This window comes from Calliphora vicina, chromosome 3 (genome assembly GCF_958450345.1).
Source record: "Calliphora vicina chromosome 3, idCalVici1.1, whole genome shotgun sequence".
Classification (NCBI taxonomy): domain Eukaryota; kingdom Metazoa; phylum Arthropoda; class Insecta; order Diptera; family Calliphoridae; genus Calliphora; species Calliphora vicina.
Window position 1 is genome coordinate 81,881,529 of NC_088782.1, and position 17,887 is coordinate 81,899,415.

Consider the following 17,887-nt stretch of genomic DNA (forward strand, 5'->3'; position numbering starts at 1 on the left):
GACAAATATTTTCTGTCATTTAAATATATGGGCGATTTCATGTCAAGTGAACCAACCGAAACCGATGTCTTCCGATCGGGATGAAATTTACACTAAGGTCAGTCCTATTGGATAGTAACTCAGAGAGTTCGGTCAAGAACTCTATGATTTGACATTTTGGACAAACAGGCGTTTTTTCTCATTCATGTAACTTAATACCTATTGTTCTTAGCTAAATTTGTTGCAAATAGTTTAGATAGATATTTCTTCAATCTTTTAAAAAAAAAAATTTAAAAAACAAGTTTGAGCATTTTTTGTAAAATCAAAAACTTTTTTTTCAAAAGATGCGATTTGGATATCTATCAAAATAACTGTTTTGTAACTCGAGACATAAAATGTTTGCCTTTTTTTGCAAAATCAAAAACTTTGTTGACGTTTTTGAAAACTTTTTTTTCTTGCTTAGGTCATTTCCTTTAAGACCTTTTTGGTCTCGTAGTGGCATGCGAGTGGGATATCTATCAAAATAAATCTTTTGTAACTCAAGACATTTTTTTATTTTAGATTGAAGAAATAGCTTTCTAAACTATTTGGGACAAATTTTGCTAAGAACAATAGGTAATAAGTTAAATGGAAGAGAAAAAACACCTATAACTCAAAGAGTTCTTGTCCGATCTAGTGTCTAAATTACTATCCAATAGGACTAACCTTGGTGCATACCGATCGGAAGACATCGCACAGTGGTATGAGAAAAAAAAGAGGGAAATAAATCTGTAACTTCTAAACCCTCACTCCGATTTGAATGAAATTTCACATGCGCAAAGGGGAAGTGTTGTCGAGATTAACTTTTGAATCTGGACCTCATGAGCTCATCAGGAGCTGGGCCCTTTGTAAAGGGTTCCCTGGTATGGATATTATAGCCAAAAAACGAAAATATCCCATTTTTGAAATTTTTCAATATTTTTTTGGGAATTGCGGGATTCCTGATTACAAATTTGAAAATTTGTTTTTATATTTCCATTTTCAATAAATAAGGCTATAAAGTGTAAAATTTCATTAAAAAATATTCATAAATAAAAATTTTATTTCAATTTGAAAAATTTGTATCTATGTGTTCTATTTTGGGGACCCCTGGTCCAGCTCCTGGAGAGCTCATGAGGTCCAGATTCAAAACTTAATCTCGACAACACTTCCCCTTTGCGCATGGAATTTTCATTCAAATCAGAGTAAGGGTTTAGAAGTTACAGATTTATTTCCATCTTTTATTTTCTCATACCACTGTGCATCGGTTTCAAAAGTGTGTAAAATAAAGTCGACATACAAAATTAACTTTTAAAATTCTAATCTAGTTAGGCTGATTAATTTTAAATCATACCTATAACGTCCAAATTATTGAATGTTATATTTGCAATTTGTATGGGTTCAACGCCGTCCGTGGATTCAACGATGTTGATATATATCGTAATTAAGGCATCACAATCATAACCTTTTGCTATAAAAAAAGAAGCATGATATTAGTATAACAAATTATTTAATATTTAGTAAATTAGGTTAAGGTATGTTAAAAAGAGATTACAAATTTGATTCCAAAAATGTCTACATTGCAACCTTATTATCTGAGTGATATGGAATTGAGTAAAACTACGTTATTAAATCTATAGAAGCGTCAAACTTGTTTTAATTGTAAGTTTATTTATTTAAGGGAAATATTGGATTATTTTGAAATTTATGATAATCTTGAAACGTCCATTGCCTTAAAACTATATATATAGAACAAAATTTATAAGAAAATGTGCTAAAGCCTATAGTACACGGAATGTAAAAAGCCACATTCGCATGCAGCTCTGACGTAATTTTGACGTCATCATGAAGCCACATTTGCTACATGCCCTGTACTTTCACTATGGGACACTCACATGCAGTATACATTTGCATGTGTACCACATGTAGCTTCCATTCCCATGCATACATGTGCCTTTTTCACATGCCGTGTACTACCCAATTACATGTGAAAAACAGAACAGAATTTTTGATACAACATTTGCGGACCGCATGTAGCTATCGATATTTGAGTTTTTTTGTTTGTTTTGGTTTGTATTGAATAAATTTATTTGGCATTCTGTTCACAAGAATAGAAACTGATGAAACTAGACGGATGGCGAAGTATTGTGGTTAAGCTATGAGTTGATGGTGTGGATGTAAATGTGGCAAAAGTGAAATGGCCAAAATAGCAGTCACTTTCTTTTCGACATTTAATCAATACTTAATAATTATTATACCCTTCACCATGAGTGAAAAGGGTATATATAAGTTTGTCATTCCGTTTGTAATTTCTACATTTTTCATTTGCGACCCCATAAAGTATATATATTCTGGATCGTTACAGATAGCGTAGTCGATAGAGCCATGTCCGTCTGTGTGTTGAAATAAACTTTCCAAATCCCCTAAATAACTTACAAACATGATACATCAAAATCTCCGCAATTCTTCCGGCTCGGTTGCTATTTAAAATCGAGAAAATTAATCCACAAATAGCCGAGATATAAGCAAAAAACCCAAAAACCCATTTATTTTGTTAGTGTTTCATGAAATCATGTACATATATACCCTGCAATTGGAAGTTATATTTTCGATATGTATACTAAAATGTGTCTCTTTTGTGTCGCAAAAATGTTACTCAGCATATAAAAAACATTTTACAAAAACAAATTACATTACTATCGAATTATGCTCATCTTGAAGTACATTTTAGTTACAAACAAAGATCCCTAAATATTAACTTAATAGATAATATTAAAAAGTACATTATGATACAAAAACGATCCATTTTAGTATACAAAAGAATATTATTTTTGGTTAGTGACAAATTTTACAATAACAAATCACATTAATACCGACTTTTTACTGTTTACATTTTAAAAGAAAGAAGAAGAACATGACAATACTCAGTATATTTATGAATTTTAAAATCATCGGTTTTGTTAAATAAAAAGTGTGTGTTTTAACTTAATTAAGTTCAAATTAAATAGTGATAAATAAAGTTTTATTAAATAATTAGTGATTAATTTAAATTATATTTGTAATTGAAGTGTTTGTTAAAAGTGTATCAATAAATAATTTTTTTTTTAAAGGTATAGAGTTAGTGCAATAACTAGTGATTTTTTTAATAAAACTTTATTTATCACTATTTAATTTGAACTTAAGTTAAAACACACACTTTTTATTTAACACAACCGATGACACAAAGTATACAGAGGCGACACGGCAAAAAAATATATTTGTCTCTTTCGCTCGAAACAATTTCAACTGGTTTGGTTTTGTGCTTATTTATATAGTTGTTTGTTTTAACACACTGTCTGTATTAAACCGCAAATTAGTTTTCTCTTTCTATCGAAAAAATTTCAAAAAAGCTGATTTTAGTGTTTTTGAACTGTCAAATTTGACGCCTCTGTATACTTTGTGCCGATGATTTTAAAACTCATAAATATACTGAGTATTGTCATGTTCTTCTTCTTTCTTTTAAAATGTAAACAGTAAAAAGTCGCTATTAATGTAGTTTGTTATTGTAAAATTTGTCACTAACCAAAAATAATATTCTTTTGTATACTAAAATGGATCGTTTTTTTATCATAATGTACTTTTTAATATTATCTATTAAGTTAATTTTTAGGGATCTTTGTTTGTAACTAAAATGTACTTTAAGATGAACATAATTCGATAGTAATGTAATTTGTTTTTGTAAGATGTTTTTTATATGCTGAGTAACATTTTTGCGACACAAAAGAGACACATTTTAGTATACATATCGAAAATATAATGCATTGAACACATTGAAGACAGCAGGCTACACGACTACACGAACACAAATTCTGCTGGCTGGAGTTGTAGTCGTGTGGCAGCTACTGAATTATTTTAAAGACGGCAGCTACAAAGTAAACAACTGATTTATAATTCAGTGGTGCCACTTTAATAAAAAAATAACCGTACAAAATTCCAAAGTAATTAAGATTTAAACAATTATTTTGAGTAAACACATATATATGTTTATAATTAATTATGTACCTGTTATTAATTTACATCAATATGGTTATCAAAAACTTCTCTTAATTAAGTAAAAAAAATATATTTTTTTAAGCACTCATTTGATTTACATTTGTTATTATATTAGCAACACTATTTCTGCTTTGTAGTTGACAGAAATTAGTTTAATTCGGCTACATCGGCATGAGTAGTCGTGTGGCCGTGTGGCCGTGTAGCTGTGCTGTCGTTAAAATAATCGTCTCCATATAAACGTGTGCATTTTATTTTTGACAGATTGAAGTTGGTAGCCTGCTGTCTTGAATGTGTTTACTGCATAACTTCCAATTGCTGGTAGGGCATAATAAAAAGAAAACAAAAGTTTAGTTGTGTGTATATATGTATGTAGATGTGTGCAATACACATTGAGTATATTCACCAATTCTATTTTGTTTCTTTGTAAATCTCGGTTTTCACAGTTGGCCAATGTGATTTACGGTTTTGTTTTATTTAGTTTTATGTATTTATTTTGTTTAACAGTCTTCTCTATTAGTTATAGTAAATGCCGGGAGCAAGCATTGTTTGCGTATTATTTTAACAGTTCAATGTTAACAACATATGATTTTTATTTAGCAAGTTGCTTTTCATCTTTTAATGTGTATTAAAACAAGACAAATATATAGTTTTAAGATTTTATACATCAAAATGTCGATTTTGTATCTCACTCTTCCATGTAAAGAAAAAAAAAGACTCAATAAAACGCTTTACTTACTTACTTCTTTGTAAATCTTATTCTCTAACAAAATAGAGAGAGTGTTTATGAGTTCTCATATGAGCAACTCTATCATACGTAAACAGCACAAACACCCAACAACAACATTCTACAATGTGGAATGAAATGAGAATTACAAATCAAACACACGCGTGCATAATTTGTATGTATTTATTATACCCTTCACCTTCGTGAGAAGGGTATATACATATAAGTTTGTCATTCCGTTTGTAATTTCTATATTTTTCATTTCCGACCCTATAAAGTATATATATTCTGGATCCTTATAGATAGCGGAGTCGATTAAGCCATGTCCTTCTGTCTGTCTGTTGAAATCAATTTTCTGAAGACCCCAGGTATCTTCGGGATCCAAATCTTCAATAATTCTGTCAGACATGCTTTCGAGAAGTTTGCTATTTAAAATCAGCAAAATCGGTCCATAAATAACGGAGATATGAGCAAAAAACCAGGACAACCTCGATTTTTTACCTATTTTTGATCTATATCTGGATTACTAAGTCATTAATATAGGCAATATGGATATCTAATGATAGATATTTCAAAGTCCATTGCAACGATGTAGATAAGGCTATAGTAAGTTGGACCTACAATGGGTCACTTTTTTTCAAAAAATTAAAAAAAATATTAGATTTTGTTTTTTTAACCCGAATTTTTTTTTCATAAATCTTTTTTTAAAAAAAAAAAAAAATTTGGAAAAAACTTTTTTTCAAAAAATTAAAAAAAATATTAGATTTTGTTTACCTAAAAATATTTAAACAAATTGGCCCATAATTATAGTCAAAAATAAAGTACATTTTAAGAGAATTAAACTCGACTTTACTTAAGAGTGGACTTTAGGTCTATCATAGACAAGTTAAAGTATACTTCTGACGCTGAAGTCGACTTTAAATATAAAACTAGCTGAAGTTGTTTTTAACTCGTTTAACAACAGCATCAGATGTTCTTCGCCGAGTAAAAAAGTTCGTCACAAAGTAAAAAATGTTTAAGTTACAAGATATTGGTAGAGATTTTGCAATTATTGAACAGTTATCAATAAAATTAGTACCAAAATATTCTATATATGATACTAATCTTATCTTTTCCATTTTTCCACCACAAAAAACTTTTTTTCTTTAGTTTTCCCGGTGACTTTTATTGTTTAAGTTTTTTGGATTTTTTTTTAATTTTGTATGTCAGCTGTTCAGCGTTGCCACTTGTCTGTTTTTTGTTGTATATTGTATGAAAACATTTTCTACATTTGCGGTGGTACCCAGTTAAAGTCGGTTCAATTTAAAACATACTTTAATTTTGACTATGATTGCAAATTAATAAAAAGCAGGTTTTTATTTTAAAGTTGTTTTTAAAAAGAACCGACTTTAGTGTTTGACTATGATTATGGGCCATTTATTTTAAAGTATAATTTGGTGAAGGGTATATAAGATTCGGCACAGCCGAATATAGCTCTCTTACTTGTTATACCCTTCATTTTTAACCCGACTTTTTTTCACAAAATAAAATTGAAAACAACAAAAAAAATGTTTAAAATTTAAAAAAAAAAAAATTTAAATTTAAAAAAAAAAAATTTAAATTTAAAAAAAAAAAATTTAAATTTAAAATAACAATCGACAAAAATTGTTTTACAAAAAATTAAAACAACAACTGGAAAAAAAATTAAATTTTGTTTACCTAAAAATATTTAAAATTTTTAAGTATAATTTGGTGAAGGGTATATAAGATTCGGCACAGCCGAATATAGCACTCTTACTTGTTTTTTTTTATTTTTTTTGTTGTTATTTTTTTTCAACAAAGCAAGTGTGCAAGACTTGTTTTGTTTATTTGGTTAGTTTTGACTGAACATTCGTAGTGTAAATACGTAAGATTGTCCGGTTTTATGACTTTCTTCATGTTGTTGGTATATGAAGTGTTTGCATGAGTAAATATTTATAAATATGTACATTTGTTTGTTGTTGTTTTTTTTCTCAATACACAAACCTTCGGTAAGGTCTAATTTGGTGAAGGGTATATAAGATTCGGCACAGCCGAATATAGCTCTGTTACTTGTTTTTTAAATCAAATGTCACAGACAGAAAATTGTGGTGACGGTAGCATGCCGTATACTAGAAAGCCACATACACATGTGGCTTTCTCACATGCTCACACGTGAAATACGTACATGTGCTACATGCCGTGTACTAGTAACATACATGTAGCCATTCACATGTTTACTCATATCAAAATTTTATCGCATGTAGCCCCTACGACTCATTTGAAAAATGTAACCAAAATGGTGAACATTCTCGTGACGTCAGAGTCACATGCATATGTGGCTTTTTACATTCCGTGTACCTCTAAAAAAATTCAAAATTAGTAATTGAAAATGGGCTAAGTCCAAAAAGCAGACTCACTGCTTCTAAACTGTGATTATTTATTTACTAAAACTTATTAAACAAATTTTTGTATTCCCCTAAATATTTATTGATTATTTTTTATTATTTAATATTGAAATAGATGTAGAATTTATTGCACACTGAACTTCAAATCAATTTCCAGCATGTTCCCATGAAATATCCATTTCCCGCGAAGGGAAAGTTGCTATCGTGATTACTTTTGATGTATATAATGATGAACTTTTCATTCACAATTGTTGATTTTGTTCGTAACAGCTGTTTATTGTTTATTTATTAATTTAGTCTATGGATAGAAAAAATCCTTAAAGACTAGAAACTTAAAACTAAATTTAACATTTATATTAAATTATTTAATTAGGATTTAAAAATAGTATTAGATTGACTTATATCTAAATATTGGCAAAAGGTATTAAATAATCTAATTGATTTATTAAGTTGTTCATTTCTGGCATAATCAGTTCTATTTATGAAAATAAGTATGAAAAAAAAATAAATTCCTTAGAGATCTCTGAAGAAAATAAATATTAATATTATTCAAAAGATCGGGGCAGTCTATGGTACCACAAACAATTCCATGAAGGAATAATAAAGAATTAATATTTCTTCTAACTTCTAAGGACTTCATTGAAATCCAGATACATCTGTTTTCATAAGAAGAAAGATGAGTTGGAAAATATAAAGAAGAAAATACAAATAAAAATTTAATTTGGATCTTTTCAATACGATTAATATATGTACTAGCATTTGGACTCCAAATAAACGAAGCATATTCCAATATAGATCATACAAAAGATAAAAACAAAATCTTTTTAGTATGGAAATCAAAGTTAACAGCATTTCTTCATAAAATAATGTGTAATTAAAATATGACGACATCTGTGGTAAGTCATATGACGACATTTTTTAAGATTAAAAGGAAGCCAATTACTTTCAGACCACAAATAATTCTATTTATATCATTCTGTAAATCCCTAAAAATAGTATAAATAGGCCAAAAAAAATTTAGATCATCCGCATATAGGAGAAATTTAGAATTGAGAAAAAAATGACATATGTCATTAATGAAAATATTAAAAAGTAATGGACCTAATAATAACTAATCATGAGGAACACTATAAAAGGCTTTAGAAAAATCTGTGTAAACTGCATCAACTTGTGCTCCTTTTTCAAAATGTGATATACAAAATTTAGTGAAAATCGTTAAATTTGTGGTAGTGGATCTATCCGGCATAAAGACATGTTTTGAAATAGAAAAATATATTTTTAAATGAAAAAATATTTTTTCGTATACTATATGCTCAAAAACTTTAGCTGTATTCGTCAACTTAGAAATTGGTCTATAATTCGAAATTATATTACTATTGCCAGACTTCAAAACGAACAATTGTAGTAAATTTCCATTTTTTAATAAAAAAGCCTTCTTTTACTGAAAGATTGAATATTATTTTTAATGGTAATATCATCAACATCACATGAAAAATAATTAGAAAGTTTAGAAATTCCTACAATAGCATCTTCTTCCGTGATTTGCAAATTCCCAAAATCAAAATATGAAGCCACATTATTTAGGTCAAACACGTAATGGAAATCGCTGTTATTAAAATTACTTTGAAAATATTTAACAAATAAATTAAGAGAGTCATTTATATTATCAGAACTCATATCATCATATTGCATTAAAATTGGAATAGCTAATTTATTTCTTTTAGAATTTATGAAAGTCCAAAAACGTTTTGGATTATATTTTATAGAATTATTTATATTCAAAATATATTGGTTATAAATAAACTTATTAAGAGAGTTAAATTCTCTTTCATAATGAAGAAAATATTGTTTTTCAGTGGCACTATTAGTCTTTTTAAATTTGTAATAGAATTTATTTGTAAGATTTTTCAATTTCTTCAAACCTTTGGTATACCATGTTAATGTATATACCTTAGGCTTTGCCGAAGATATTTTCACGAAAAATTCTTAAAATATTATTTAAAAAGTTTTCATAACAAATGGAAACAATTTTATTATCTAATAAATTGAACTGTTTATAATATAATTTGAATTATTAAAATCATAAGCAAACTAGTTATAACGTATATTATTTATATTAAAATTATTAGCATTGTTCACACGGTGAACAAAAAGGTACCAAAATGTACCAACACTGGCTGCATCGACACCCCCAACATCATCACAGATGTCAACTGAAGATCATGGATGAAAAAAGAGTTGAAGAAAAAACAAACGAAACTACTAACAAACATCAACATTCTAAAGTGCCCTGGAGACGATCAAATAAACCCGTCAATCAGTGCATATGTGTGAGTGTCGTATGCTTGAAGCTTTAAAGGAGACGTACAAATAAATACGTCAATCACCATTTGTATTTGGACGCACTTTTCTATTATTACCAAAAATCTCAAAGTAACGAGGTTTTTTTTTGTTAATCAGAGACGTTAAATACATAATATGATTATTTTTTTTCATCCGTGCACGGCAAACGCAAAGAAAGTGAAATTTGATTGTCAATCACAACAGCCGTGCAAATAATCAGCCGTCAAATTAAATAATCAAAACTTTTTGATTGTCATCAATCATTGCCGACAACGTGTACGTGTAGCCGAAAAAGAACGACTGAACGTATACAACTATGTGATTGATGTGTTTATTTGATCGTCTCCAGGGCACTTAAGTGAAGAACAAAGTAAACAGCAGCGATCGCTCTCATCCCAACAAATGTTTTTATTTATTTATTGAATCTGCCTATATCATTAAGCCTAACAATAAGTGATTAAATCTTATAACTAAAATTAAAACTAATTGCTCTCTAAAGAGAGCATTGTTTGATGCATGGACCTCATCTTAGCGGGGTGGTAGATCTCCTCTACAAAGCCTTGATCTGGTTTGGCTCTGTGCGAGAAGCCGAGCAAGCGGATTTGGGTGTGATTGCAGTTTCAGTATATATTTATCGCGGACTTTCTTAAACTCATCCTTCACTAGTGGCACTTCCAAGTCCCTGTGGATGTTTTCATTTCTTATGTACCATGGTGCACCCGTCATGGTCCTAAGAATTTTCGACTGGGCCCTCTGTATAAGCTCAATACTGGAATTACTGGCCGTTCCCCACAATTGGATTCCATATGTCCAAATTGGTTTTAAAATGATTTTATACAGGGTGACTTTATAGTCCAGGCTTAACTTTGATTGGTCACTTATTAACCAGTGAAGGCTAGATGATTTTAACTTCATGTGAAGTCTCTTCGTTTCTATATGACGGCGCCTTGTAAGTCTTATATCTAAGTGAATACCAAGGTATGTAACATAATCAGACTGAGGTATATTAACATTGTTAAGTGTGACAGGTGGACAGCATCCCCTCCTCAGAGTGAACGTAACATGTTTGCTTTTTAACTCATTTACACGTATTCTCCATTTGTTTAACCCTGTTTCCACACATCTTAAGTAGCCATCTAGTATACTAGAAGCTATATATGGGTTTTCATGCGAGCTAATAATTGCGGTGTCATCAGCAAATGTAGAAATAGTCAATTCATCGCTTGTAGGCAAATCAGAGGTGTAAATCAAATAGAGGGTAGGTCCAAGAACACTTCCTTGTGGTACTCCTGCTCCAATCCTATATTCTCTTGTCACGTAATCATTGTACTTAACTGTAAATATACGGTCCGATAGATAAGATTCCAATAGTTTATGAGTAGATGGTGGCAGCAAACATTTTATTTTATATACCAGTCCTTTGTGCCATACTTTGTCGAAGGCTTGAGCGACATCCAAAAATATAGCTGAACAATATTTCTTTAATTCAAAGGATTTTCTTATCTCTCCGGTTATACGATTGACTTGTTCGATTGTTCCGTGGCGTTCCCGGAAACCAAATTGATGAACTGGGATTATATTTTTCTCATTTAAAAATGGTATGATTTTCTTTTGGAACACTTTTTCGAACAGTTTCGATAAGCAAGGAAGCAAGCTTATTGGTCTATAGGAGGATGGTACGGTCAAGTCCTTACCTGGCTTTGGTATCATTATTAATATAATGAATTAAACCCAAACATTGTTATAATAATTTATAAATAAGTGCTATATAAAAATTAAAACTACATAAACCAATTTAAAACTTAAATCTATTTTAAAACCTAAAAATACTTACAAAAAATAAACTTAAATAGTTAAACCCTAAAATTTATAAACAATAGTATGTAGGTAAATTCAACAGAAAATTCATTAATAATAACTATAAATTTATTCAAAAATCGGATCGCTAACATTCGTTTGAATCAAAAGAATTTTTCATTTGTTTTTTAATGTTGTTTTTATAACTAACAAGTTACGTAAAAATAACTGATTTTTCCTTAGTTTTTGTGACAGCAAACGAAAAGTTTATAATGAAAAACTATTTCTGTTTTTAGAATGAAATGAAAATAAATGACTGTAAATATTAACTGTACAGAAAAACATTTTTTTCTTGTAGTTTGTATTTTAAACTACGTACATAATAAGTTAAAAAATAATTTCTTTATAGAAATAACAACATTTTCATTAATTTTTAACTTTACGAAACATTTTTTGAATAAACTACAATCAGTTACTGTACAAAATGTTTGAATGTACTAAATCTATGCTATAAATTGAATCAATAAAATTAATTTCATATAATTTATTAATACTACTAGGAAGAAACAAATTGGAATTTGGAATTTCAGACCAAACTATTTCATTCAAACTAAAATCACCCAATACACATATCTTATCATCATAATTAATACATTCAAATAAATAACAATATTTGACGAATGTGCAGCATATAATTCATCAGAGCGCTTAGGTGGGATATATGAAACACAAATCTAGAATTCTCCAGTAGTAGATTTAACAGAAACACAAAGTTGATCAATTAATGTGTCACAGTTATTTAATAAATGCACTTTAGAAAGTAGTGTCTTTTTAACACCTATAAGAACACCACCAACTCTCGTAAGGCCAGTTTTTAAAGAATCTCTATCTTTACGATAAACAACAAACTTATATGGATTAAACAATTCTGCAACATAAAAATCAGAATTTAGCCAAGTTTCAGTGATAACAATAACATCAAATTCACAATCACATGTAAATAAGGTAAATAATGAAGTTTTAGTTCGCATTCCAGAAACATTTTGGTAATAAATTTTTAAAAATTTAAAAGGATTCGACTTAACTGTTAGTTGTTCGTTTCCACAATAGGCTTCTTGGGAAAAATTTAAATGGCCGGACTCTTATATCTGAAGTACAAAGTTCTTGATTAAAAGCTGGAGATATACCAAGGTTAAAATTAACAAATTTTAAATCTTCAAACGAAAAATCCTTCTTAACTAATTTGATAAATGCATCTTATCTATATTTAGATGCTTTTCTACATAATTAATAATATTATCTTCAGTAACTGTTGACTTCATTTTAATAGTACATTAGTCCAATCACCCACAGTAACATTAGTCCAATCACCCACATTTTCAGAGGTTTCAGCATTTAAAATCGCAGCATTTGCATTACTATTAGAATTAAAATAAGTAGCAGCTTTATCAGAATCCTCAGTATTGGCTTTAGCAACAACAACAGCAGCATTATTAGCATCAACAGAGTTAGGTTTAGCAACAACAACACCAATAACAGCATCCACAGAACTGGCTTTAGCAACAACAACTATCACAGAGATTTATTTTCATTTGATATTAAACGAAGAGCATCAACATTAATTGAAGATGTGTTAGTAGGCCTAGAATCCAAACAAGTTTTGAGAACAGACAAACTTTGATGTGAAACTGATTTATTATTGTTTTTAGCATTGTTATTCATAAATTGTGAGAATAACATTTTTAATTGCTCTACTTCATATGTTACTGGCATACCTAAACACGGGCGGCAAGCGTTTTTTAGTTGTCAAAAATTCTCATGCCCATACAATTTGTATGTAGCATACCGAAATAACGCGGCGGCAACGCTTTGCAATTGGAAAATCCAATTTTGACAGCGCGTTTAATAGTGAAGTTAGTTGCAAAACACAATAAATGTAAACACATACATACAAAAGGAAAAACAAATAAGCAAAAATGTATATGTATATTTGTTTTTAGAAAATGGAGGTATGTGTAAATATTTAAAATAGTATACATATATTATTTTCTTTTATATTTATATATTTTATATTATCAGCAATATGGTTATTGTCTAATCAGGGTTGTTATATTTATTTTTTTGTTTTTATTGTTTGACGTAGCGTTGCCGCTGTTGTTTAGGTATGACATTTCAGCGTTAAAGCTTAGCAGAAAAAAACGTTCCGTCTTACGCTTTTGTTTAGGTAGGCCAGTTAGTAGGCTTTTTTTCACCAAATCACTGGATGTTTGTAAACAATTGTCACAATTATTAACAATATTTATAAAACTAGAAAGGGCATTGACTGCACTCTCATTTTCAACTTTAGCACATACTCTATGGAATTTACATTGGCATATTGCACAAGTAATACATGCATTATTTTGAATGTTTTTATAACATTTTGAACAAATGATTTTTTTTATCCGACGACATTGCGAATAACTAATCTCTTTAAAAGCACAACTGAGACTGATTGTTTACAAAATACCATCTAAAAATTTCCCAACATGGGGAATTTTTTAACGTGAACAAAGTTGATTAACGAAAAATGGGAAAATGGAACATATTTCATGTGAAATATTGATTCGCGATAGGGGTGATTAATTTTATTTTAACATAATCACTTATATCTCACTCATACTCTATTCATACTTTACTAAAAATACAATATGTACTCATATTGTGGTAATTATACTAACAGTCTTATTTGTATTAATACTCGACTCATTTTTAACTAATATTGAATTAATATATATTTATACACCACGCATAATAAGCCCATATCGTATCTACTATACACATAATAAGAATAAAACTAATGCTACAACCAATGACTACTCATACTAAATCTAATACTTAAAATCGTTTTATATCCCATTTATTTAAAGATTACTATTTACTACTCTTACTTACTATACCACTACTTTTCCCACACTAATCATACTGTACATTTACTAAACATAAACTCAGCTTATTTAACAATTACACTCATAATATAACTGTAGATTTTGGAAAGGTTTCCTGATGAGCAATACCTTGTCCATTTAGGACGATAATACTAATGCAATTGACGTTTCCAATATAGCGATCTCGATCCCGTTCACATTAGATGGACAGTTTCAGGAGAATATCGATACTCTTATGCTTGCGTTTATCCCATGTTTCATCAGAATGGACAGCTTATAAGATTGTATTCATCGCTAAAGGAGGGAAAACAGTGTTATGGATTTAGAACAATAGAATACTGATTTGTTTACCCTTAAGTGATGTTATTTTATATTTTTTTTAATATGAATTTATTTTTTAACAAATATATATCATTACTTTTAACATACAAATACAGCTTTCAATGAAAGAAATTTAATTTGAATTCCTGTATGTAGACTTGATTGGGCTATTGTAGGTATTTTGTGTATGTGATCCTTAACTGTTTATTACCATACACACAATATTACACATTGTATGCATGTCATCTTCTCGGTTGGCAATAACTCTCTTCTTTTGATCGAACATCTTCTTTTTAAAAGTGGAAAAATAAATAAAGTGGCATGATATTGCCGTTAGCTTTTTGCTATTGTGTACCATCAGAGAAATTTACATACGTAGACTCACGTTGCACTTGACCGACACCATAGTGGAAAAATTTTTACAAAAAACTAGTGGCAACATTTTTGTTTTCATTTGGAATGACTTTCTAAACAAACCAACCGTTATTCTGTCAAGATTTAAAATTAGTACATTGATTTTTGAACAAGTGGCGAGCAATGGAAAATCAAAATAGAAAAAAATTTGTGCACAATTTTCTAAAAAACCAACATGGTCAGATGCAGATAGCAAAAAACCTGAAGCGTTCAAAAAGTACTGTGAATGATGTTATAAAACGTTACAGAGGAATCTCAAGCAGAGATCGTAAGAAAAAAGAAACCAAAAAAAGTTTGCAGACGATACCAGACCTTAAAAAGAAAATATTGTGTCCTATTAAACAAAATCCTGATTTATCTGATAATGATCGCGCCAAAAAATATAAAAGCAGTCGTAGAACAGCAAGAATACGCATGGATGCTGGCTTATGGTCATATCGTAGCATTAAGTATCCAAATCGTACTGAAAAGGTATCGTTTACTTTACGAAAAAGTTTTGACAACATTTAATAACTGCCTTATCATGTATGATGAAACGTATATGAAAATGGACCTTCAACAGCTACCAGGACGTAAATTTTATGTTGCAGAGAGCCGCGGGAATGTGAATCAAAAATATAAATATACAAAAATGGATAAATTTGGTAACAAGGCAATGGTGTGGCAAGCTATTTGCAGTTCCGGTCTTAAGAGTGCTCCGTTTGTAACCTCTACAACTATGACTTCGGATATTTACATCAAAGAAATTTTCAAATATGTCGCCCCTACGCCCTTCGGAATTTGACCCATTTTTTATCAAAAATTCAACTTTGGGCCACATGTTCTAAAATCCCAAAGCTGGGATCAGAAAACAAAAAGCAGCTTTGGAAACCTTGATGAGCTCCCTATTTATCGCCAAAGTATTTTCCCAGCCCCGAAGGAAATGTGGACCATATACGCAAAATTTAAAAAAAAAACATTTTTGTGATTTTCGCTCCAATTTTTAGGAATTGCGGGATTGCCTTTGACCTTTTGACAAGTTTTTTTACACCTTGTTTTTTAGAATGACAAACATAAAAAACGTTGAAAATTTCATTGAGTTTCGTTAATAAATAAAGATTTTATTACATATTACATATTCATTGAGTTTCTAAAACTAAAATTTATATCAAAATTTTAATAGGATTCCAAATATTAGGAAGAATTTCCGAGCTATATTGTTTTGTTTAGATAAGTTAATTTTTGGTCTTACAAAAAAAATTTCAAGTCAATATCTCAATTAGATTCAAAAATATGCCACTTCAAAATTAAGTCTATCAAAAATATTGCACTTTTTCATACTAAAAATTTGTATAAATTTTCTTAATATTGACTCATTGGTCACATTAAGAAAAGTTATACAAAATTTTTTAGTATGAAAAAGTGAAATATTTTTAAAGTGGCATATTTTTGAATCTTATTGAGATATTGACTTGAAATTGTTTTTGTAAGACCAAAAATTAACTTATCTAAACAAAACAACATAGCTCGGAATAAATGTGGATCAAATTGTTCCAATGTTATTGCAGGCTGTGCTTAACAGACCATGAACTGCCTAAGAATATGTTTTTGGAACGCTAACGGCATTCGCCAACATAAAAACGAACTCGAGTATTTTCTTAAAAGTCATGAAATTGATATAATGTTAGTTTCGGAAACCCATTTGACGTCTAGAAGTTTATTTAAGATAAATGAATATGTTTTTTATGGCACAAATGATCCAATAGATAGAGCATGTGGAGGCTCTGGAATTTTAATTAAAACCCGTATCAAACACCATTCATGGTGTGATATTTGTGAAGATTATCTTCAATCTACGACAATCTGTATGGATGATTGCTACAGAAACCTATTAATTTAGTCGATATATTCACCTCCAAGGTTTTCGATTACTGAAAACAAATATGAACATTTTTACGAATCACTATGACCCCGATTCCTGGCAGCTGGTGATTATAATGCTAAGCATACTCACTGGGGATCAAGACTTGTAACCCCGAAAGGTCGCGCTTTGTTTAATACAATTTCTAAATTGAATTTGAATGTGCGTCGAGCGGAGAACCAACATACTGGCCTACTGACTCAAGCAATATACCAAATGTCATTGATTTTGCAGTTACAAAAAATTTACCAATGGAACTAATTCAGGTTAAATCTTCATCAGAATTATCCTCGGATCACTCACCCACCTTCGTTACTCTATTGAACCCCCGAGAAATAGTATCCCCGACTGGTCACTCTGCAATATTAGGCACAAAAATAAATTGGTTGAAATATAGAAAATATATTAGCACACACAGTACAGAAAATATATCGCTAAGAACACCAGAAGATATCAAAAATTTTGAACAAAACTTAAAACTTGCTGTTGAACACGCCACTCAAATAACCCAACAAATAAGATACAATAGACTATATTCTGCAGACATTGAACCGTTATTAGCTGAAAAAGGATCGTCGAGAGTGGCAACTCTACAGATCCCCTCAACTTAAAACGGAGCTTAGAAAATGTCGCAACGCCTCAGTATGCTTCTTCACAAACGCAAAACTGACTCAATTAATAAATATCTGGAGAACTTAGGTGCCACCCAGTACTCAAGTTACTCCCTACTGAAAAAGGAAACCTGTTTGTTAGTCATCTAAAGAATGTATTTTCCCCAAACGAGTCTAACGATATAATAGAGTTACCACCTACTTTACCCCATATTACTGCAGCTGAACCACTTCGTTTTGAGATTTCAGAGATTAACAAGGCTATTGTTGATTTAAACTCCAAAAAATCACCTGGTATTGATAAAATCAGTAACAAGATGCTCCTCGAGCTACCCCAAATTGCATTAAGAATAATCCTATTTATTTTTAATGCTATATTACGCCTTGATATTATCCACCAGAATGGAAGGTTTCTT

The 17,887-nt window shown here is 30.0% G+C and overlaps 1 protein-coding gene across 2 annotated transcripts in view; it reads right to left on the reverse strand.

Moving 5' to 3' along the window:
• The window catches only part of Vps13D (vacuolar protein sorting 13D), an 862,750-nt gene that overhangs the window by 672,148 nt on the left and 172,715 nt on the right, over positions 1–17,887 (reverse strand). For both annotated transcript variants that reach the window (XM_065502881.1, XM_065502880.1), the window contains exon 6: positions 1,352–1,468. In XM_065502881.1, the coding sequence (XP_065358953.1) occupies positions 1,352–1,468 (117 nt within the window). The remainder of the gene's footprint in view (positions 1–1,351; positions 1,469–17,887) is intronic.